This window comes from Pyrgilauda ruficollis, unplaced genomic scaffold (assembly GCF_017590135.1).
Source record: "Pyrgilauda ruficollis isolate IOZ18807 unplaced genomic scaffold, ASM1759013v1 scaffold148, whole genome shotgun sequence".
NCBI lineage: Eukaryota > Metazoa > Chordata > Aves > Passeriformes > Passeridae > Pyrgilauda > Pyrgilauda ruficollis.
In genome coordinates, this window is record NW_024513432.1 from 447,119 (window position 1) to 470,739 (window position 23,621).

Here is a 23,621-nt window from a genome sequence, read left to right on the forward strand (position 1 = left end):
TCTGGTTCCTCTGCCTGTGCTTCCTTCTGTGCCCAAGTGGGTGATGAGCTGCCTGCCAGCCGTGTGAGCTGGCCCTGTGCCTGCTGCTCAGGACCTGGGGCTGCCCAGACTTCCTTCCATCCTTCACTGCTTCACCCTCAGCTGCTCTGGACTCCCCAGCCTGGCCCAATCTGTTCCAGTCTCTTTCTGCATGAGTTGGGCTGTGTAATGGAGAGAGAGAGGGAGGTTGGGACTTTGGAGACTCCAGGTTTGTTTTTCCCTGCCCTGGGAAGCAACTGGGACAGGAGGCTGGGAGTCTGACTCCTGAGTCTGTTCTTCCCAGTGCTGGGAGGGTGAGTGGTCCAGGGGCAGGGGAGGGGCTGTGCACATCTTTCCGTGTGAACAACGGGAAGGAAATAAATTCAGGAATGTCAGCAGCTCACGGCTGGCATGTTGGCAGTGCTCCTCATTTCCCAAACTGTTTAGGGCCCATCCACCTGTACAGGGTGGCAGCAGTTTGGGTTCCACGGAGCCGAGCTGGAGCATTGCTGCTGGCTTGAGGAACCTTTTGCTGCAGCTGAAGAGTCCCTGCAGCTCCTGTCCCCTGCCCAGCCTTGGCTGAAGGTGTCTCTCTTCTCTCCTAGTCCCAGGAAAGCCCATCCTGTCTGTGCACCAGACAGAGGAGAACACTCTGCTGGTGAAATGGGAGCCCCCTCTGGATGCAGAGGGCCAGGTGCTGGGCTACCGGCTGCAGTTTGGCCGCAAGGACGTGGAGCCTCTGGCCACCCTGGAGTTCTCAGCGCTGGAGGACAAGTACCTGGCTGCCAGCATCCACAAGGGCGCCACGTACGTGTTCAAGCTGGCCGTGAAAAGCCGGGCTGGCTTCGGGGAGGAAGCCGTGCAGGAACTCACCACCCCCGAAGACATCCCCAAGGGCTACCCCCAGATCCTGGAGGCGAGCAACGTCACGTCCATGTCGGTGCAGTTTGGCTGGCTGCCCCCCGTGCTGGCCGAGAGGAACGGCGCCATCGTCAAATACACCGTGGCCTACCGGGAAACCGGTTCTCCCGGGAACCTGCTGGAAAAAGAGCTGCCCCCCTCCCCAGAGAACTCGTACACCCTCAACGGCCTCAAACCCAACACCGCCTATGATGTTAAAATCCGTGCTCACACCAGTAAAGGCCCCGGGCCCTACAGCCCGACCGTCCAGTATCGGACGTTCCAGCTGGACCAAGGTAGGACTCACCGGTTTCTCCTCCCTCTCTCCCCTTGTGTCCGGGGCTGGTGCCGGGAGGCAAGAGAGCTGGAGAGGTCAGGCCAGGCTCAGCCAGGCTCGTGAGTAAATGCAAAGCACTCTGGTGTCACACTCAGTCCCTCCGCTCCTCTCTGCCTTGTGCCAGGTAAGTCCCTTTTACCACTTTCTTCTAAGTTAAGTCCGGACACCTCCTGTCGCTGGCACCTGAAGGGGGGGGCCAGTCGCTGTACAGGTGGGAAGAGCATTTTCTTCAGCTTTTGCAAACAGCCAAAAGAAAAGAGCAAAAATTAAAACAAACAAACAAACAAACAAACCCTCAAGCCGTGACCTGCGATGGGTTTTTCTTCACCTGAGCATGCTCAGCCAGGCAGCACCTCGTTCCTGCAGCAGCCACCCAGGCCCAGAGTGTGGGGGCAAAGGCACGTGCCCTCCTGGGGTTAGGCATGGGGACAGGGAGCACTGGGAGATGGACCTTGGCAAAACTCAAGCACAGTGGAGGAGGGAGCAATCCCTTCAGTTCCTGCAGCCAGACCCAGCCTGGCAGGCCCCTCTTCCAGCACTTGACATTCTTTTCCTTCTCTTTCCTGCTCTTCCTTCCCTCTGCTGCCTTTTCTTCTCCTTTCTCCCCTTCCTCCTCACTTTTTTCTCTGCAGTTTTACCCAAAAACTTCAAGGTGAAGATGGTGACAAAGACATCTGTCCTTCTGAGCTGGGAGTTCCCTGAGAATTACAACTCTCCTACCCCATACAAGGCAAGTGGAGTGCAGGAGTTTCTTCCCTGTGTGTGGCCCAGCTCTGCAGGGCTGGGTGCTCCGTGTTCCCTGCACAGCACAGGGATGGGGAGGAAGGAGCTGGAGCAGCACCAGCCTTGCTCAGGGAACAACCTCCTCCCCTCCCACAGATCCAGTACAACGGGCTGCACGTCGACGTGGACGGACGGACCACCAAGAAGCTCATCACCCACCTGCGGCCCCGCACCTTCTACAACTTCGTGCTGATGAACCAGGGCAACAGCATGGGGGGGCTGCAGCAGAACGTCGCAGCCTGGACTGCTGCTGACATGTTGTCCAAGAAGCCAGAGGTGACCCACAAGCCTGATGCTGATGGCAACGTGGTGGTGATTCTCCCCGACGTGAAGAGCTCTGTGCCTGTCCAGTAGGTTTCTGTTTTCTGTTTAACTGCAGGGGTGGGGTGCTCAGTTTGTGTTTTGGGGGTCAGCCCTGATGGCTGGAGACCACCACAAAGCCCCAGGGGCAATACCAGGAGGGTGATCCCTGCATTTCCAGCCTTCCTGACTGTTGCCTTTTGGAAGCACTTCCACAACTAACAGGGAAAGCCAAAGAAGTGTGCAGGGAGTGCACAAGGAGACATGGGGCTGCCACTGAATCCAGCTCTTTCCAGGAACAACAACTGTGCTGAATGCAAAATAAAGGGCTTGAGCCAGTGGGGCAGTTTGAGCAAACTCGCATCAGTGTGTGCGCTCCCTTCTTCCATGGCTAATTCCTTCTGTTTCTTCTCATCATTCCCAACATTTAGAGCTTTCTACATTGTGGTGGTGCCTCTGAGGAAGTCCCGGGGAGGACAGTTCCTCAACCCCCTGGGAAGCCCTGAGGAGATGGACCTGGAGGAGGTGAGAGTGGGTGAGACTGGACTCAGCTCAGGGGGAGAGAGAACAGCTGGAGTGGGATGGGGACCTGAGGGCTGGGAGGGGGACTTGGGGTACCTGCTCCTCATTCAGAGCAGCCAGGCTGGGAGGGCAGGTTTGGCTTTCCTTGCTGCTCCTTGGCAGGCTCTCACGTGTTGCTCTCCTCCTGCAGCTGGTGCAGGACATCGCCCGGCTGCGGCGCCGCAGCCTGCGGCACTCGCGGCAGCTGGACTTCCCCAAGCCCTACATCGCTGCCCGCTTCCGCTCGCTGCCCTCCCACTTCATCCTGGGCGACATGAAACACTACGACAACTTCGAGAACAGAGCCCTGGAGCCAGGGCAGAAATACGTGCTCTTCATCCTGGCCGTGCTGCAGGAGCCCGAGGCCGTAAGTGCCGCCTGCTGCCCGCGCCTCGCTGCTCCCTGGGGATGGAGCAGGGAGCTGCCGCAGCCCCGCTGCCCTCCTGCCAGCCCGCAGGGCTTTCTCTTTCCAGCTGTGGCTCGTGTGCTTGGTGAGCTGCTTCTGCTTGTGCCTGCGTTTGTCTCTTCCAAGCACCAAGGACAAGAGGAGCTGTGATTGTCCCAGTCTTTGTGCACCAACGTTGTACACTTGTGGCTCCAGACTGGAGTCCAGAGTGGGGAAGAACAGGGAACTCTCCCCTCAGGACAGCACAAGAGTTCAGAGAGCCCTGGGTCAAACCCCTTTCTGAACAGTAATTTCCTTTAAAGGCTGTTCTTTAACTCCTCAGAGCAGTGACCCCAGACATCCTGCTCCAAGAGCATGTCACACTCTGGGCTTTGCTAAGTTCCTCTTCAAGCACAGAGGTTTCCATTTTTTTATGGAAAACTACAAGTTCTCTCTACCAATTCAGCATCTGTGCTGTTTTCACTGGGGCTGTACTTGGCTTTATGAAAACAACTGTTTTAATATTTACCTGCCTCCTCCCTCACACACAATAGGAAACAGCCTAATACTTTGTTGTTTTTAAATCCCCCTATGGAATTGTAGCAGGGAGCTATTGGAAATTAAGGGTTTTCAGAGGTTTTTTTTTTCCCCCAATAAATATTTACTTGTGTATTTGATATTAAAGGATTAGGCTGACACGCTCCTGAATGGGTTTCTCAATCGGATTACTGCAGCTTGAGGTAATTTCTGCTTTAGAACAAGGTGCTGCAGACTCACTCCCAGTGGCCTGGATCCACAGCAGCTCCTGAGTGTGGAGCAGCATTCCAGCCTGCTCAGAGCTGATGGAGTTCAAGGACCCAGAGCTCCTGTTCTTGTCCTGTCTCTGGCTGCTCCCCCAAAGCAGGCCATGCCAGTTCTCTCTGCTGTTCAGTTTCTGGAGTTCCTGTCTAGGATGGGAATTCATCCTTAGTCAGGACTCTGAAGGGTTTGAATGTGCTCTGATCCTGCTCAAGAGCCCAGCTCAGGGCAGAGGCAGCAGAGGACACACACAGTGTTTTACCACTTTGTATTTATTTGTCAGGGTTGGTTTTTTTCAGTCACCAGACCAAGCATTAATTCTTGTTTTAATCCCTTCCCTCTTGCTCTGTAATCCCCTCTGACTGTCAAAATCCAGATGGTTACGTGAGAGCTTGGGGAAAGTGTTTGTGTGTTTGTGGCAGTGGTGAGGGCTCAGGGCTGTGCTGGAGCAGAAGCAGCTGCATCTCTGAAAGCACAAAAGGGGTGAGACAGGCACAGGGCAGGCTGGAGCCTCACACGAGTGTGATCTTTCCGTGCTCTGTCTCACTGCAGCACTGGAAGGTACCCCTCATGTGGATGCCCAGGAGCAGGGCACGTTCTCTAGGCTGAAGAGGGCATTTTCCCTGTCAGCATTTGGGTTGTGCTGCACAGAGCTCTTATCCTCTCCAGCAGCTCCTGCTGTGGAATGTCCTGTGCTTGCCCACTCTTCAGTCCCCACGCCACCTCTGAGCTGAGTTCCACCCTGTTCCCTGTCTTCCAGACCTATGCTGCCAGTCCCTTCTCTGACCCCATCCAGCTGGACAACCCTGACCCCCAGCCCATCATCGATGGTGAGGAGGGGCTCATCTGGGTCATCGGGCCCGTCCTGGCCGTGGTCTTCATCATCTGCATCGTCATCGCCATCCTGCTCTACAAGAAGTAAGAGCTGCCCACACCTCAGATGGTTCTGAGTGTCCCCAGGGCCCCAAAGGGGGTTTCTGTCCTGCCCTTCCCTGGGCACTGGAGAGAGGAGCCCTGAGGCACAAGTGCTGGGCTGGGAGAGTCTGCCCAGCACAGGAGGGATTAGCAGGGGGTTGCAGGGATTTGCTGCTGCAGATTCTGCCCCATGGCCCTCCCAGGAAAGCTGTGCTTGTCCCACAGACACTCCCTTGGGCAGTGAGTGTGTCAGGAGTCAGCCTGGCTGCTCCCTGTGCCTGTGGGCAGTGGGGGGACGCAGGGGAGACACCCCTGAGCTGGGGGACAGCAGAGACCTCCACTGCTCTCAGACTGGTTTTCTGCTGGAGCTGGGAGACAGGAGCATGGTGTGAGGCTTCAGGAGAGAGAAGGGAAAAGCCCTTTTTGTCTCCCTTTCCCTTGGCTTTCTGAGCAGCTCGTGGTGTGTGGATGAGAGCTGGGGGTCTCCTGAGAACACACAGGGGAAGGGGACAGGAGGGGAAGCAGGGGCTGAGCAAAGTGAATGAAGGTGGCAATGGCCAGCAGAGGTGTCCTTAGCTGGGACAGCTCGTTCCCCGGGTGGGGAGAGCTCTCCCAGCCCTGCTCCATCTTTGACCTGTGTGTTCCCTTGTGCACTGGAGAGTGCCCTCTGCACCCAGCATGAGGCTGCTCTGGGACAGGGGCTCAGGGGTCCTGGTTGGTGTCCCTGTGCCTGGGTGATCTCTGCTGGTCCCAGCTCTGCTGCCAGGGTTAGAGCTGAGCAAATGCTTCCCCCCACCTCTGCAAGTCCTTTCTAACCTGAGCATTTGTCTTGTCTTCTCTCCACTTACTGCTTTCCTGGACAGCAAACCGGACAGGTAAGAGCACCAGATTTGCCATTTATTCAGGTTCTTGCTTGCTGTGTGTTAAGCAGTGTTTGCTGTGTGGGGTTGGGGCTTTGTTGGTGCAGTTCCCACCTCTAGATCTGTCCTCACAGAAACCCCATGTCAGAGTAGCTGGGACCATGTTTGGATTGGGGCAGAAAAAGCAAAGCAAGCCCAGTTTTCTCCTGTTTGTCCATTCCTAAATAAAACAGCCCTTTCTCAGGTTGAGCAGCAGTGACAGTAAATGGCTCATAAAGTGCTGGGTTAATGGAGCACAGAAGCTCTCATTTGTGTGGCTGTCAGAGGTGAAAGTGGGTTTCTGCATGTCTGGCTGCTCCACACGGGCTGTCCCTGAGCCAGTGGCACGCTGCAAGCAGGATTCTCACCAGCTGGGCTGTCCTTGTCCCGTGGCAGAAGCTGCTCTTGCCCCTCAGCCAAGGGCTTCTGACAGAGTCTGTTCATGACTGCAGAAATGAGACTGGAAGAGCTTTCGCTGGAAGTAACTGATGGGTTCAGTCCATGAACTGTTAACAGCAGTTCCAGAACTGCAGCAAAAATAAACCCAAACTGCAAAGTGGTGTCATTCCAAAATGCTGCCCCATGCAGTGCTGGCAGGGCTCAGACCACTTCTTCTGGCTATTAATGACATCAAGAGACAGCTAAAAATGTCCTGAATAACCTCCCCTGTGCCTAAGTGATTGCCATTGCTGCTGCAGGCAATTACTGGAGGCCTCTGTGCACCCTGAGCAGGAGAGGTGAGGAGCTCCACAGCCCCTCCCTGGAAGGGCTGGGACCACCTTTCCAAGCCTCGGGGTGGGGGTCCCATTCTCTGCTCTCTGCAGAAGCTCAGCTCCCAGCAGCTCATCACTGTTCCTCTGCAAGGAGTTATCACATCTTTAGGTCAGCACTGGGCTTTGCTTCTAAATTCTCTTCAAGGAGAATGAGCCAGGTCAGCAAAGACTTTTTCAGCTGCCTAAGCTAACCTAGCCCATTTGGAGGGAAATATATTAGGAAGCACTTCCATGTGCAGCTCAGCTGGCGGGTTGGAGCGGGCTCTGGTGCCTGGCAGGGAGAGGTGGATCTCAGCAGGCACAGCTGTGCTGGGAGAGGATGTGTCTACACTGTTTGTTGAACCCAGATTTTTAGGGTTCTGCAGTTCAAAGAAGATTGAAAACTGCTGCTCTGACTTCTCTCTGCAGCAGGGCAGCTCTGAGAGCTCCTGAACAAGCCAACAGCAATATCAGAGCTCAACACCCAAGGTCATGGCCAGGAGATTCTGTACTTTTCCAAACGATTCTGCTGGCTCTGGTTCTCTCTGGCTGGAAATGGCTTGGCCAGAGTTGGAACATTTTTTGCTCTGCAGAGTTCAGTGGAGGCTGCTTGAGCAGAGAGAGTTCACAGTACCTCAGCTGCTCCTGGCTGCCAGTGTGTGCTGCTGCTGGGAGAAGAGGGGAACTTCCAGACTTACCTGAAAGCTGCTGAGGGGCTCCCAGGCCATTGTCAGCCCCTAAAACGTAGCACTGGCAACCCTTCCAAACCTCATCCCTTTTCTGACGTGTTTTCTGTACTTACACCCTTGGCTGCACCTTTGATTTTCTGTGGGAGCTTTGCACATGCCTGAACATGAGTAGCTGAGACCACAAGGCCCAGAAGCTAAGCTGCTTTTTCTTTCTGGTCTCTTTTTCTTTTTGGCTTTGTTGTGAAGCAAACGGAAAGATTCAGAGCCACGGACCAAGTGCCTCCTGAACAACGCTGAGATTGCCCCCCACCACCCCAAGGACCCCGTGGAAATGAGGAGAATCAACTTCCAGACTCCAGGTAACCTGCTGCTGACCAGCCTGTCCTGCTGGGAGGGCAGGAGGGGGCACCTGCCCCTTCCCTGAGCCCTCCCTGCCTGCCTGGAGAGCCAGTGCTGCCCTGGGGCACAGCCAAGGAGCCCCAGCCCCGCCTGTGCCCAGTGGGGATGCTGAAAGCTGCCTTTGCTGGCATCCTCAAGGACCTTGCACAGGCTGTGCCCAGTGCTGGCAAGGCAGAAGAAGGGTTTTCCTGGATTTCCAGAGAAATTGGTGCATTCTGGGCTGAGCTACAAGGGCCGTGGCTGTGCCAGACACACCAGAGCACCCATCGTGCCCTGTGCCCCAGCTGGGAGCTCCTGGGTGGGGAGATGGAGTGTGGCAGGCTGCCCAGCACCCAGTGCTCCAGCCACAGCTGGAACTGGTGCTTTCTGGTGCCAAACCACTCCTGCTGGCAGCCAGGCCTGCCCCTGGGCTGTGCAAGGGGAAAGGAGCTAGTTGCTTGGTGCAGGTGAGGCAGCTTCTCCTCACTTGGTGCAGATGCTGTGATGGAATCCCAGACTGGTGTGAGTTGGGAGCACCTTAAAGCCCACTCAGTTCCACCCCTGCCATGGGCAGGGCACCTTCCACTTCCCCAGGTTGCTCCAAGCTTTGTCCAGCCTGGCCTTGGGCACTGCCAGGGCTGGGCCAGCCTGGCTCTCAGTGCTGGGCTCTGTGCACCTCCCTCCTGCACACACGTGTCCCCATGTCCATGCATGTCCCAGCTGCCTGCATGGCACCTCTGCAGCACCACTGACACCTCCTCACACAGCTGGACACGTGGCCATGCTGACCCAGTGCCTGTCCACGCCTCTGCCTCCAAGTTCCTGGTGCTCGAGGATTTGGAAGGGAATTTATTGTGCTTTTTGGGGGCTGGCTGTTGTTTTCAGTTTGTTTGTATTTTTTTTTTTTTTTTTGCTGTTTGTGCTCGTTAGTAATGTTTCTGTAGCTCCTGTTTCCCCTTCCCATCCCAGTCCTGTCCTTAGCATTGTCCAGTTTCCTTAGGGGGGGGCTGGCAGCAGGGACAGAGAGCAGGAGAAGCACAAAGGCAGCACTGAGCTGAGGGGCTCTTTCCAAAATGAGTTAGGAAGCAGCTTTTGGGATCAGCCCAGGCTCAGGAGCAATGCTCAGCTGAGGCATGGCAGCAGGGTCGCTCCAGGGACAGCAGTCCAGCACAGGTAGGTCCCTAAATCAGCTCTTAGTGCTGCTCTTGCAGGAGAGTCTGAAGGTGTTGGAGATGTTCTGAGTGCCCCCAGCTCAGCAGCAGTTTGCTCTTGTCTGGGTGCTTCCTTTGGGACCATTCTGTGGCTGCTCCAGCTGCAGGGAGGTGGGAGACCCAAGAGAAGGAGCTGCACTCCCTCGGATGAAAAGACTGTGCTGAGATAAAAATAATAAGCTGTGGCCTTCCAGCTTGGTCTGGGTGCCAGGAAGCAGCTGGCAGTGCTGGTTCATGTGTTTCCCTGAGGGGAGTTTTTCTCTGTCCCCCAGGACAGCAGAGTCATCTGAGGGTGCTTCCACCAGGTAATGGGATGGATGGAGTCAGGCTTCTGTTGGCCCCACTGCTTTGGTCATGCTGTACCTCTGAATTCTGGCTCTGGGAGATTTGTAAAGGGCACCTGAGACACCAAGACCTGCATTAAGGCTCTGCAGATCCCAAAAGACACTGCCTGTGTCTGGTCTGGCTTTAGGACATGCTTTCCTTTCCAAGTCTGTCTGGCCAGAGTTGACCTGCCTGGTGTTACTCTGCTCTATCATTCATTAAGCACTAAAAGGTTTTAAAGGATTTGGGGGAGTTGATCACCTGCCTCCCACAGAATTTTGGAAACACTGGGTGAAAATGGAAATGGATGGAAAAATGAGCTTGGGGTGTGTTGGTGGTGATGGAGAGGCTGTGGTGCAGTTTGCAGAGGAAGAGTCCACAGGTGCTCTCTGAGTTAAAGGCATTTAAATTCAATATATTGTGGCTCAGAAGGGGCCTGTAGGCTCTTCTCCAGACAGGTGACCCCAGGTAGAATCTCCATGGTGTCCCCAGCAGTGAAACAGAGGAGGGACATGGGAATGGGAATGTGCAGCTCAGACAGGAGAAAGCATAGCACATCTTAGATATCCTGTCCTAATCAGCACAAAAATACCTTTCTTTTCCTCTTTAGATTTATGTTGGTTTTTGTTTTTTTATTAGCATGAAGTTTTTACAAAAGTGTATCTTTTATTTATTTATTTTTTACTGTTTTCTGCAGATTCTGGTCTGAGCAGCCCTCTCAGTGACCCTGAGTTTGACTTGGAAAGTTAGTTCCTGTGTGTTTTTGTTCCTGTTGGTTTCATTTTTCCCCCATTATTATTTTCCTCTTCTATCACTTTCCTTTCCAATTCTTGTTCCGTTCCTGTTACTATTTTTTGATTTTCTGCCGAACTCTCCGTGTTCCTGCGGTGTTTGCCCATCTCATCCCCTTTCTGTGCCATCTCTGTGTCTGAACCGTGCTTCCAGTTTTACAGTTTCCCCTTAGAGCAGCTGGGTGCCCGTGCACCCCTGGCTGTCCCAGCAGGATCCAGGGCTGCCTTCCCCCTGTGGAAGATGTTCCATCGCTGGTGCTTGGCTCAGTGTCCTCAGTGTCCCCTGTTCTCGTGCCCTGCTGTCACTGGGGGGTTGTGCTTTGGTGTTTGCAACGCAGGGAAAGAGAAACTGGAGCTGCAGCTGAGAGAGCCACGCAGGCACCTCTTCATCCAGAGGGGAAAGGGCCATGTCCCAGCTGTGGCAGGTGCCTGCTCCTTGGCACCGAGCTGTGCCAGGAGCACAAAGACCAGAGGCCACCCCAGATTTCACAGGGTGCCTCCAGCCACGGTGACTTTGCAGGATAAATGGGCTCTGGCCACGGAGCAGATGTTAGGGTGATGTTTCTGGTGACTTGGCTGCTGCACAGAGAATCAAGTCTTTTGTGATAAGATTAGAGAGATTCAAGTGATTGAAATGTTAGATGAGACTGGCTCGAAGAGATTTCATCCCATTAGGAGCCAAGATCCCAGCCTTGCTGCGTGGTGTGGGCTTGGATTTTTTTAATGCTGGGCAGGGAAGGATGTGAGGTTTCAGCTGACAGGCGTGAAGAGTCACAGATGCTGCGTGTGCTCGGAGATGCAAGGGCTGGGAAGTTTCCCTGAATAGTTAAATCCAAATATTGGTCTCTTTGGCATGGAATGTGTCACAATTGTCCCCTCAACCACCGATGGTAACAGAGGGGTTGTGGGTATTTTCCTGGCTGAACTCAGCCCTTTGCACCCCAGAGAGTTCCTGAATTAAAGGACAGAAGAGCAGCTGAGCCGAGGCAGTGCCACCCCTGCCTGGTTCCATGGCAAGCTCCTGGATCCTACTGCAAACCCCGTGCACTCAGCATTTTGACCAGGGCAGCGTTTATTGCTGCTGAGGTTCTTTTATCCCAAAGAGCCCTAGAAATCAATCCATGAGGAGTTTCTGTCCTTTACAGCAGCAGAACAAGGCGAGTTCCCCTGTGCTCCAGCCAGGCTGTGTGCAGGGAGGGTTGGAGGGGAAGCAGGATGACCCCAGCAGAGGGCAGAGCTGCTGCTCACACTCTGAGCTTTTTCCTGGAGCTTTTATGAAGGAAATCTATGAAATTCCTTCAAGGGGAAGGTGAGTCCTCATTCCAAACTGGCACAGTGGGCTTTCCCCATGCAGCCCAGTGGCTCAGGGGTTGTTGCTCAGGTTGCTCCATGACTTCTGAGCCAAGGAGGATCTGGGGTTTTTCTTGCTTGTTATTACTGGGGTTTCAGATTGTTTATTTTCTCCTTTTAACCTACATGTCCATCAAGTGTTGGTGGTGTTAAACTGGTTTGCTCTGATCTGGAACATCTCAGCCAGGGTGGCCTCCCCATCCCACACTGAGAGAGGACCAGCTCCTCCCAGCACCCCAGTCTGCATCTGGTGCTGGGTGGATGGCAGCCCCCCTCCATCCAGGTGGGGAAATAACCCTGCTCCAGGTCTGATGGGACAGAACAACAAGAGATCAAATGGGAGTTTTTCCTCCATGAGCCAACAGAGGTTTCCTGCCCTGATCCCAGCAGGCTGGAATGGAGCCAGCACAGCCCCCAGGATAGTTCAGGGTTATTTTTGTGAGCTTTTTTGGTACATTTCCCCTCTTCATCTATTTTCAGCCCTATTTCCTTGTGCTGAAAATGGATGTGTGGTGAGCTTAGGAGAAACCTGTCCAGGTTTGGCAGACTCATCCCATGCCCAGGCCTGGGGGAAGCAGCACCTCTCCCAAATCACTGTAAAACTGAGGATGTCATGCTTGCTTTGCCATCTCTGTGCTGAGTTTTCAGAGTATCTGACCATGCTGCTGCCACGCCGCTGCTTTGTCACCCACCAACACCCACGGGGCTCGAAATTCTCCCTGGCTTCCATCTCTTCTCCACTCCTGTCCTCATCGGGGGCACTGCCCAGGGCTTCTCAGAATGCTGCTCTCCAGCCTCTGGAGAGGCTGGCAGACAGCATGGGAAGCCTTTGGAAAAACATAATCCAATGCAGATGAGCAAAGCACGGAGAGCTTTTCCTGCTGGGTTTGCAGCATGGCCTCTGAGGGACTGTGGGCAGGGAAGGGTCTCTGCTCTTCCCAGAGCTCCAGCTGCCCCTTTCAGAGCAGGATGTGCAAATCCCAGGCTGAGAACTGAGTCAGCCATGGCTGCTCACCCCAGTGGTGGCTGAGATGTGCCCCAGCTGGACCAGTCTGACCCAGTGGGAGCTCCCAGTATGGCTCCAGTGAGTTCCCTGGCAGCTCTGGCTGCTCCACAGCAGCACACCAAAGTGCTGGGGGGATTGCAGGGGCAGCAGCTGAACCAGCCCAGGGGCACCAGGCCCAGTCCCCCTGCCTGAGGAGGGTCTGTCCATCCCAGAAGGTGCCAGTGTTCCCAGCAGAGCCTGGATGGGGCTGGTACAGCCCAGCCCACGGTGGTGGAGGGAGGCTGTGCTGCACAGGGAGCATCACCCACCAGCCAGGAGTGGGAAGAGGAACCTGCTGGGTGCTTCCAGGCCTGGCTGCACTCTGGGGATGGTGGAGGTCAGAGCTCAGTGTCCATGAGCAGACTGAGACCTTCCAGAGGCAATGCTGTGCAAAAAACAACCCAGAGAATCCCTGAGGTCGGAAAAGCCCTTAAAGATCATCAAGTCCAGCTCCTGAAAAGCCTCCCCTGCTTCCCCCCATCTGCATATTGCCATCTCCTGCCCACATCCCATGGTTGGCTGGATCCTGCCCTTGCCTCCTTTCTGTTGGAGCTGGTTCCTGATCCCGTGGGTGCTGTGCCATTTGCTGCGTGGGTTCCTCTGGCAGCGTTTGCTCATTCCAAGTCCACTTTGGAATCGCTAACACGCATCTGCTCTTCGGATTTTCCTTTTTGTTTTGCTCTGATTTCCACATTGAAAATGGGGCCATCACGGGAACACTCTCATTTTACTGGTTTGGTTTTTTTTTATTTCCTTGATTTTTATTTTTTACTTCCAAGGACACAATTTCGAGCCCTGAATTCTTCTCTTCTAACCTCCCTACTTTCATTGCAGATCTTACATTGTAATTTATTTTCTTTTCTTGCTCCTTCTTTCTTATAAAATGCGCAACGGTTGTGAATTTCAGTTATTGTTAAATGAGATCCTTTTCCTGCTGTCTTGTCTTTTAGGTATGCTCAGCCACCCACCCATCCCCGTTTCTGAGCTGGCTGAACACACAGAGCATCTCAAAGCTAATGATAACCTGAAATTATCCCAAGAGTATGAGGTATGAGCAAGAGTGAGTGCTGTGCATGGGTTTGCAGAGCCAGGAATTAGGGAATTCAGACAGGCCTTCATCCAAATGAACAGCTTCGTCTTAAAGACCTGGTTAGCTGAAATTTAAAAGCTATTTATGTATGGGAAATTAAGTACTTGCTGAGAGCTTTGCTGGGTTCAATTCTGGTTGATAAAAAGAAAGAGGTTGGTCCATGAGCTGCTCCTGTTGGGTCAGCAGAGGCTGAGCTCCCTCAGAGAAGGGATGCAGTCCTGGAAGGTGCTGCTGGATGGGATGGGAGCTGCCCTTGGGGTACCCATGACTTGCTGCTGGGCACAGAGCAGACCAAGTGCAGGGCTGTGACCCCCCTTCTTACAGCTGAGCTTGGCTGAGATGAGCAGGGAGTGCTCCACAGCTGATGCCATCAGCTTTAAGATCTTTAAGATGGGAAAACAGGATGATTCGTGCTTCCTTGTCATGTCTCAGGGGTTTGTGCACATTTTCCCTATCCAGGGAGTGTTTGGTTACCCAATCCCAGACTGGTCTGGGTTGGAAGCACCTTAAAGCCCACCCAGTGCCACCCCTGCCATCAGCAGGGACCTTCCACAGGCCCAGGGTGCCCCAAGCCCCAGTGTCCAGCCCAGCCTTGGACTCTTCCAGGGATCCAGGGGCAGCCACAGCTGCTCTGGGCACCTCTGCCAGGCCCTCCCCACCTCACAGGCAGGAATTTATTCCTAATATCCAACCTAAAACCTCTGTCAGTTTAAAGCCCCTTGTCCTAGCATTCCATGCCCTTGTAAAAAGCCTCTCTCTGCTCCTGGTTTTGCTGTTGAAAGACATCAAATGCCCTGACATTTTTAGCCTAATGGTGAGTCTAGACTGCCTGTGTCTGCTTGCAGGCAGGGAGCCAGGGGATGTTTTCCAAACAAAGGGATGCTTTCTCCCTGCCCTGCCTCCCGGCCATCACAGGGCACCTGGAGCAGGGGTCACACCTTGGAGAAGGCACATTTTGCTCTGCCGGGGTCTCTCCTCCCACGCTGGGTCTCGGGGGCAGCAGCAGCTCGTTCTGTGCCCCATGCAGATTCCAGAGGCTGATCTGCATAATGCCACATCCCGAGTGCCCTGGCCCGGAGCCAGCCCAGCCTCCTCCGGAGGGAGAGCCAGAGCTGAACAAACATCGCTAATGAAGTGAAGGCGAGGCATGATTAGAGGGATGGAGAGCAAACAGACACATTACAATAGTATAAATACCCATTAGTTAGGAATTCTCCGCAGCCAGAGCGAGGAGCAGGAGCTGTTGTGTGGATGGTTTTGTACCAGCTGTGCCCGGGCAGCTCCGGGGTGGGCACAGCCAGGGAGGGCAGCAGGGCCAGCTCAGAGGGGTGGATCTGGGATCTGGGACCCTGTCCCCAAAGGGTGGCAGTCAGAGGGAGAGCCAGCAGCAGCAAACACAGCTCAGCACGTTCCTGCCAAGCCTCCAATTGAGGCAAACCCCAAGGGCTCTGCAAAATGATGAAGGAATTAAGCCCTTGTTTTATTTAATTCTCTGGCTGAGGATTTAGAGGTAAACGTAATTAACCTAATTTCCATATCTGGGACAGCTGGACTTCAGAGAGGAGAAAAAACCCAGCCACCAAACCTGGCATAAATCACTAGGACAGGCAGAGGGGATTTTTCTCTCCAGTGCATTTCATTGTTTATTCCTTCATCCCTTCCAGGAAAAATCCATGTTGATTGAGTGTCCTAGGGCAGGGGTCCTTACCCCTGTTTTGTGCTGGGGGATGCACTCTTGTCCCTGCCAGGCTCCCGTGGGGCTTCCTCCCCATTTGCACTGGGAAACCTTTGGTGCTGTAGTCCAGAGGGGGAATGACCTCAGATATTCCACTTGGGGCCAAGGGAGATGGGACATCAGCTGCTCCACGGGGTTGGGGCTTTCCCACAGCAGAGCTGGGTTCTTGCAGACGGTGATCGAGCCCTGCAGAGCCACGTGGAGCAAGTGCTCAGAACTGCATTTGCTGCTTTTCTCCTACTGACTCTCCCATTTCCCTTCCCAATCCCTCCAGTCCATCGACCCTGGCCAGCAGTTCACCTGGGAGCACTCCAACCTGGAGGTGAACAAGCCCAAGAACCGCTACGCCAACGTGATCGCCTACGACCACTCCCGGGTCATCCTGCTGCCCATCGAAGGTAGGGAGCCCCCCTGCTCCAGGCAGGGCTGGGATGGGTTCCTGCAGGGAGCACGCTGCACACGCTCTGCTCTCATCTCTATTTGTACTCTTCTCTTCACGTCTCCCTGGGAGCTTGGCAAGCAGGAGATACCTCTGTAAACCAGCATTTGTTAAATTCTGGTGACTGACGTATGCCCCTGGAGCTGCAATCCCTCATATCAAGGGCTGGTTTATCAAGAAACTGCCTTCCCTTTGCTTGGAGATGCCTGTTTGATACATCTCTGACTAACAAGAAGAATTCAGACCACATAGTGCTTTAGAGGGAGCAGAGCAGGACAGCTGGGAGCACAGGCTGGGGCTGCTCAGGGAGGAGGGGGAAGGAAGCCCAGGGCTGACTGTACAAATGTGAGAGGCAGCAGGGATGTGGCCACTGAGTGTACAAGCACAAAGATCACTTGATATGCAGCCCCTGCTGCAGCCCTGGCCCCTAAAAGGCTCGGGCTAAGAAGGGGTTAGTGTGAGCCTGGCAGGTCATAGATTGTTTCCTGAGCTGCTTATGTGAGCAATGGTGCAGTCAGAAAATTTACATTAAATTTCACAACTCGTGGCTCTTGACAGAGCTGCTCCAGTGCCTGCCAGGATAAGAGGGGCTTGAGATGGAGTTGAACAGGGCACCTGCTTGGGCTGCTGCTGCTGAGATAATGCTGGAGTTTCGTGGGCTCGGGATGTGGCTGTGCCGGGTGGATAAAGCGTTCAAGGCCAGTCTTGCGTTGCCAAGAGCTGATCATCAGAGCAGAGAGGATGTGGGATGTCCTGGTAACTGCCTGGTGAATGGAGAGGTTAATTCCAAAGCCTTTGAGACCAGGGAATTGCTAAAATAATCTTCCTGTGCCACGGTAGCTCCAAGGGGAAGGGGGAGAGCTGAGGCAGAAGCAGAGCACGGTGATTTGCCAAAAAACTGCACAAATCTGGATTGCTCTGGTCTGCTATTAGAGGGCTTTAAATGTTTCTCCTTGTGAAGCTGACTGTGTTCTGCCTTGGTTTAATTCCGAGATTAATATTGTATGAGCCAAGGAAAGCAGAGGCTTTAAAAAGTTGCTTTGTCATTCAAGGGAGGGGAGAAGAGCACAAGTGTGGGAGTGAAGGACACTTGGGCTGGTCTTGGATCTGGGGCTGGATGCAGGCAGCAGTTCCAGCTCTGCCCAGGGCTCTGTGAGGGACCAACAGTGCAAGGATGATGGGCCAAGGCTGAATTTTCAAGCATGTGAGAGGTTCTGACGTGTCTTGGCTGCTGTGCTCCTTCCTGCCGGACTCTATTTGATGCTCAGGGCTGGAAGAGGGAAGGAGCTGGAGGAATTCATTTTGTTGCTTTTTCTTTGTTTTAAATCTGGATTTGTCAAGGATGCAGACTGTCACTGCCTGCTTGGTCAGGAAGAAGCAGTGGCTTTAATTCTGTGGCTTCTCTGAAGCCGGGCCTGTCACACAGTGAAACTTGCAGGAGCTCACAGCCACCATTTCAAATGGCAGAGTGGACCCCAGGGGCTGGAGAGGAGATTAATTCAGCCCTAAACACACCCCTGCCACCTTCTCTCCCTCCTGAAATTTCAGACTGGGAGGGAGCAAGGGTAGGGAACCCTCCAGAAATGTAATCAAAAGCCATTTCCCAGCAGCTGAAGTTGCCTTGAGGACAGGCAGGCTGCTCTGGGCAGCAGCAGCCCCGATTGCTGCAGCCCAATTCCCCGCTGGTGCTGCTCCCCAGCCTTGGCTCCCCTGGAGACAGGAGTGAAGGGCTCTGCACCGAGTTAATCATGGGTTTGCAGATCCTGCCAGCCTTGCCAGGCACTCGGGAGCAGCCAAACCAGCCGGAGCGCGGCTGCTCCGTGCCAGGCGCCGGCTCTGGAGCTGAACCTGGGCAGTGCTGCCTGCCAGGGCCGTTTTAACTTCAGAGCAGCTTTCTCCTGCCATGTCCCAATCAACCTCTTCACTCTGGCAGTGCCTCCTGCTCATCCCAAACCCTCAAGCAGGGACCCAGGCGAGCAGCTGGAACTCAATAGCCTGTAACTCATGCGAGTAGGGAAAAAAAACACTCTTAAAAATGACAGCGGGCAATTTACAGCAAGTCAAAGCCTGTAATTTCAAAGCCTTCATTAAATCAAGCCTGGCTTTATTCTTTACTCTGTCCAGCTGTAGCTCAATGCCTGGGATTAGGCTATGGACCACACAGTCATTGACCAGGTGCATTTGCTGCCTGGCTTGGGGCAGGCTGGGACAAGGACTCGGGTTTGTCCTAGGGACACTGATGCAGCAGGAGCCCTGCTCCAGGACTTTGCTCCTGTTAAGCACATGAGTAAAAACACCACAGTTTCAAGGCCTGATATTTGGTCTCTTTAATATCTTTTGCAAGGAGTTACTGTCTCTCTGCAGTGCAGGAGCTTGAGCTGGGAAAGCCTTGCCAGGAGCCTGGGTCATCCTGACCCACCAAGCCACAAAGGCTCTGATGTTTCTGCAGGGAGCTTCTCTCTAACAGCATCCCTGCAAAAATCTCCTCGTGCTTCCAGCTGTGTGAAGTCCTGTGCAGATCCCTGATTTTTGCTGATTTGACACAGGAATTGTGGGCAGTGATTACATCAATGCCAACTACATCGACGGGTACCGGAAGCAGAACGCCTACATTGCCACCCAGGGGCCCCTGCCAGAGACCTTTGGGGACTTCTGGAGGATGGTGTGGGAGCAGCGCTCAGCCACCATTGTCATGATGACTAAGCTGGAGGAGAAATCACGGGTAAGATGCATGAGAGGGATGACTGGTTAGTCATAATCCAGGGGGATTGGAGGGGAGAGTCGGGGGAACAGCAAATCCCTTTGATGTGCAGCCAGGGGGGGATTTCTGCCTGCTGTGCCAGCACCCTGAAAGTTCAGTGATTCATTGCTTTAAAAGAAACAAACCATTCACCATGGAAAGCTGCAGCCTCCTTGGCAACTCCAGGAGAAGAGGCTGCTGGATCCCACTGCATGTCTGTCTTGGAGTTAATCATGTGGCAAGTTTCACATTCAGTTCTCTTGTTTAACAAGCCCCAGTACATTCCCTCTAATCTTCAGGATCATTCCAGTCTGTTGTCTGTGGGATTGATGGAGCATCAAAGTCTGTCCTTAGTCAGTAGGAGCTTTTTCTGATGGGTTTGTCCCCGTCCTGGTGCTCTGCAAAGACACTTCTTGCACCTCCCCTTGCCTTTGCACCGGCCCAGCTTCCCCTGTAACAGGGCAGTTTGGGAATGAGCATCCCCCCAGTGAAGGGCTTGTCCCAGCACTGAGCCATCCCTCCTGCCTTGCAGATAAAGTGTGACCAGTACTGGCCAGGCCGAGGCACGGACACCTACGGAATGATCCAGGTGACCTTGCTGGACACCATTGAACTGGCCACCTTCTGCGTCCGGACCTTCTCCCTGCACAAGGTGAGCTGGCTGCTGCTCCTGTTCTCCCTGCAGCTGGGCTGGAACACGCCTGGTGAACTGCAGGAATACTCAAGGATTTCTCTTAAGGGAAAAACTCAGAACAGTGGATGGGAAGGGGTCACATAACCTGAGCTATTTATACCTGCTCCAGTTACAAAGGGGTCTCAGGCTGCAACATTCCAAAAGATCAGTAAATCTCCTATGCGACCACTTTGGCTCATGGCAGCTCCAAACCTTCATTCCCACCCCCAAGAGCTCTGGATTTCCCTCCTAACAGTCCCTCTGCATGGCAGGGGTGGCACTGGATGAGCTTTAATGTCCCCTTCACCACAAACCACCCTGTGACTCGACTTCAATGAAATTAAAATAACAATAAGCATTACAGGCATTACTAATAAGCAGGGTCCTTCTGAAGCACCTCCTGCCCTCCCCTGTCTGCAGAGGGGGTCAAGCACAGGGCTGGGCACAGAGCAGAGGCAGGTTTGGGGGGCTGCTGTCCCTGAGCCCCGCTCCTGTGCTGCAGAACGGCTCCAGCGAGAAGCGCGAGGTGCGGCAGTTCCAGTTCACGGCGTGGCCCGACCACGGCGTGCCCGAGTACCCCACGCCCTTCCTGGCCTTCCTGAGACGGGTCAAAACCTGCAACCCCCCGGACGCTGGGCCCATCGTGGTGCACTGCAGGTACTGCTCCCCTTCCCCTGCGAGGGAGGCGCTTCAGGAGGGTGTGGGCTTGCCTGGGGACAGCTCTTGGCCAGAGGGGCATTCCCAGGCAGCAGCTGAGAAGGGAACCTGGGGATTCCATTGACCACAGCATTTCCTGGGATGATGAGGGATGCCATTTGGGTCAAATCACTTGGATTGAGTGCTCCAGGCCAGGCTGGACAGGCTTGCAGTAACCTGCTCTAGTGGAAGTGTCCCTGGCCATGGCAGGGGTGGGGCTGGATGAGCTTTAGGGTCCCTCTGGAGCCAAACCATTCTGGGATTTGATGATCTCGTTAAGCAGTGGGAAGTGCCTGGTGCTGTACCAGTGTCTGGTTCTGTGTGGTGGGGCTGTCTCTGGTCACAGTGAGAAAGGAGGAGGATCAGGTGCAACCTCGGAGGGTGTTGGAGGTGTTTGGGAGGCAGAGCTGCCTCAGCTGCCCAAGGCAGAGCTGACAGTGATTGACAGAGGGTTTCTGAGTGCTGCAGCCTTCCTGATAATGCCAGGCTGAAGGCAGGTAACATTCCCTAATTCAATTTACAACCCAGTGAGGAATGCTTGAAGCCTCAATGCAGATAAATCCCTGTGTTCCTCAGGAGGGTGTGGAGGAGCCTGCGGGTTCCTGGGCACCGGGGGAAGATCTCAATTGTACAGGCTGCTGGGGAAGCTAATCCTGCCTCTGCTGGAGGATGCCATTTAAACAGTCTTTGTGAGTGGGCAACTTATCACTACCCTTGCAGATGGCAATTATTGTGCACCTCAGAAAATGAATAAAGAGCTGTCAGCTCACAACCAGCTCCCAGATCAGCTGCTAAATTCTTGCCAAAGCTCCAGTCACCTGCTTGGTTCAGGTGTTAGGCAGCCTAATTAACAGAGATCAAGGGGGCTCGAGGAAAAAAGGGACATCACTGGAATGGTAAAAGGAAACCCTTTATTAGCAGTGGCACAAGAGAGCACAGAGCCCTGCTGAGGCACAAATGCCATTACACACAGGTCTGATGTTACCTGATGCACAAAAACATTGAGGGAGAGAGGTGACGCATGTTACAACATCAGTGGCTTTTCAGCTGCAGAGATCTGAGAGATTACACAGGCTTTTTCAGATCCTGCCAGCCCCTTGCTGGAGCCTCGGGCTGCCACAGCTGGGCCTGGCCTGGGGTGACAGAGTGGAGGGGGACAGAGCAGTGTGGAGGGGGGACAGGACAGAGTGCAGGGGGACAGGACAGAGTGTAGGGGGGACAGAGCAGTGTGGAGGGGGGACACAGGACAGAGTGGAGGGGGACAGAGCAGTGTGGAGGGGGGACAGGAGAGAGTGATGTGGAGGGGACAGGACAGAGCAGTGTGGAGGGAGGACACAGGACAGAGTGCAGGGGGACAGAGCAGTGTGGAGGGGGGACAGGACAGACTGGAGGGGGACAGGATAGGGTGGAGGGGGACAGGACAGAGTGCAGGGGGTCAGAGCAGTGTGGACGAGACACAGAGCAGTGTGGAGGGGCAGTAGGCACCTGCCCAGTGCAAGGACAAGCCATCAGCTCCCTGTCCCCTGGTCCCCAGCGCGGGCGTGGGGCGCACCGGCTGCTTCATCGTGATCGACGCCATGCTGGAGAGGATCAAGCACGAGAAGACCGTGGACATCTACGGGCACGTCACCCTCATGAGGTCCCAGCGCAACTACATGGTGCAGACAGAGGACCAGTACAGCTTCATCCACGATGCCTTGCTCGAGGCCGTGGCCTGCGGCAACACCGAGGTCCCGGCTCGGAACCTCTACAGCTACATCCAGAAGCTGGCCCAGATCGAGGCCAGGGAGCACGTCACGGGCATGGAGCTGGAGTTCAAGGTGAGGCTGGGCCTGCCCGGGGCTTGCTGGTCACAGGGAGCCTTCATCAGGCTGGTGGGACCTTGCTGCTTCCATGGGGAGGGTACTTACATTGCTGAGTTACGCAGTTCCCAGGGAAGACCTGCCTGGCACCACAGGCTGCTTCCCTGCTCATTCCAGATCCAGAATGAATTTGTTCTCTCTTAAATTGGAGGGGGTTTTAACTTTTTTAGTAGTAGTACTATTTTCTGAAAGTTTTGCTTAGGGAGAGGCCTCAGTGTCTGTGTCCCACCCCAAAAACAAACCCCGGGAGGGCACCCCGAGGGCTGGAGCGGGTGAAGGGGCTGGCACAGGGCCAGCCTCCAGCTGAGGTGTCCCTGCCCGCAGCGCCTCGCCAACTCCAAGGCCCACACCTCGCGCTTCATCAGCGCCAACCTGCCCTGCAACAAGTTCAAGAACCGCCTGGTGAACATCATGCCCTACGAGACCACGCGGGTGTGCCTGCAGCCCATCCGCGGCGTCGAGGGCTCCGACTACATCAACGCCAGCTTCATCGACGGCTACAGGTACGGGTGCAGCTGTGGCAGCCCTGCCCTGCCCCAGCCCCGGGCTGCCTCTGCTGGCCAGCACTGCACGCAGCCGCCAGGGTAAATCCCACCCCGCTCCCAGATCCAGCCTGCTGAGAAGATTTGCCCCTGTGGTGGTCTTAAATTACCTCTGTGATGGTTAAATTATGAAATGATTGAATTATTATTGAATGATCTTCTAAAGCAGCACAGCCCTTCCTCAGCTGCAGGTCCTGAACACAGAGGGTCAGCCCAGGGTGGATTTGGCTGTTGGGAGGTTTCTAAATATGGATTGGCCTTTTTTTACCTTTGTGATTTGGGGGCATTGCAATCCCCAAAGCTTTCCCCAGGAAGCTCCAGCCCTGGGAGCTGCAGCCCTCTATGGGTGGGTTTGGAGGGAACAAAGCAGCTCCATGTGCAGGTTTTCCTCCTGTGCAGGACCAGCAGTGTGCTGGCCATGGCCGTGGCACTGGGATTAGGGCAGCTCCATGCCTGGAGGTTGGATTTACCCCTTGGAAGTGATATTTAAGGAGAGCTTCACCACTGTCACCAAAGACATCCCAACCCCTTTAGACCCCGTGCAGTTCTAGTCCCTCCCCAGCATCTCCATGTGCTCTCCCACTCTCCAGCCTTCCCCAAAGCTGCTGCCCCCCTGACCCCTCCTTGCTTTGGGCTCCCCAGGCAGCAGAGAGCCTACATAGCCACGCAGGGGCCGCTGGCAGAGACCACCGAGGATTTCTGGAGGATGCTCTGGGAAAACAACTCCACCATCGTCGTGATGCTGACGAAGCTTCGCGAGATGGGGCGGGTGAGCGGGGCCGAGGGGGGCTGGGGGGGGATGCTGCGGGGCAGGGACGGGGGCTAACGGGACCTGTTTGTTTGGCAGGAAAAGTGCCATCAGTACTGGCCCGCGGAGCGCTCGGCACGGTACCAGTACTTCGTCGTGGACCCCATGGCCGAGTACAACATGCCCCAGTACATCCTGAGGGAGTTCAAGGTCACGGATGCCAGGGTAGGTGCTGGCACGGGCTGGGATGGGCAGTTCAAACTGGGAGGAAAGGGGCTGGCAGAAGACACAGGGTTTGGTGGGCTTGGCTGAGGTGTCCAAGCTTTTTCTCTGGATTATCAGTGGAGGAGAGCTCATGGGATGTCCTGCTAGGAAGGGACCCACAAGGATCATCAGCCCCTGCACAGAACAAGGTGGGAGTCAGGCTCTGCTCACAGGACAAGACAAAACAGCCTCAAGCTGTGCCAGGGGAGGTTCAGGCTGGACATCAGCAGGAATTTCTTCATGGAAAGTCTGGTCAGGTAGTGGAAGGGGCTGCCCAGGGAGGTTTGGAGTCCATGTGCCCAAGAGCTCAGTTGTGATGAGGAACAGAACACATGCACACAGATTGTACTGGAATATTTGTTCTTATAAATTGAAAGTAGTTTCAAACCTCTCTCA

General features: G+C 54.6%; 1 protein-coding gene across 10 annotated transcripts in view; it reads left to right on the forward strand.

Annotated features, from left to right (window-relative positions):
- The window catches only part of PTPRS (protein tyrosine phosphatase receptor type S), a 128,733-nt gene that overhangs the window by 101,292 nt on the left and 3,820 nt on the right, over positions 1 to 23,621 (forward strand). For 4 of the 10 annotated variants that reach the window (XM_041460773.1, XM_041460775.1, XM_041460774.1 and 1 more), the window contains 18 exons: positions 624 to 1,214; positions 1,888 to 1,985; positions 2,135 to 2,388; positions 2,770 to 2,863; positions 3,051 to 3,266; positions 4,843 to 5,000; positions 5,861 to 5,872; positions 7,584 to 7,696; positions 9,948 to 9,995; positions 13,387 to 13,484; positions 15,536 to 15,659; positions 18,247 to 18,422; positions 18,973 to 19,092; positions 19,616 to 19,770; positions 21,344 to 21,629; positions 21,996 to 22,174; positions 22,856 to 22,982; positions 23,061 to 23,186. In XM_041460773.1, coding sequence (XP_041316707.1) covers positions 624 to 1,214; positions 1,888 to 1,985; positions 2,135 to 2,388; positions 2,770 to 2,863; positions 3,051 to 3,266; positions 4,843 to 5,000; positions 5,861 to 5,872; positions 7,584 to 7,696; positions 9,948 to 9,995; positions 13,387 to 13,484; positions 15,536 to 15,659; positions 18,247 to 18,422; positions 18,973 to 19,092; positions 19,616 to 19,770; positions 21,344 to 21,629; positions 21,996 to 22,174; positions 22,856 to 22,982; positions 23,061 to 23,186 — 2,975 coding nt within the window. The remainder of the gene's footprint in view (positions 1 to 623; positions 1,215 to 1,887; positions 1,986 to 2,134; positions 2,389 to 2,769; positions 2,864 to 3,050; positions 3,267 to 4,842; positions 5,001 to 5,860; positions 5,873 to 7,583; positions 7,697 to 9,947; positions 9,996 to 13,386; positions 13,485 to 15,535; positions 15,660 to 18,246; positions 18,423 to 18,972; positions 19,093 to 19,615; positions 19,771 to 21,343; positions 21,630 to 21,995; positions 22,175 to 22,855; positions 22,983 to 23,060; positions 23,187 to 23,621) is intronic. The other 6 variants (XM_041460776.1, XM_041460779.1, XM_041460780.1 and 3 more) reach the window with 3 other exon arrangements.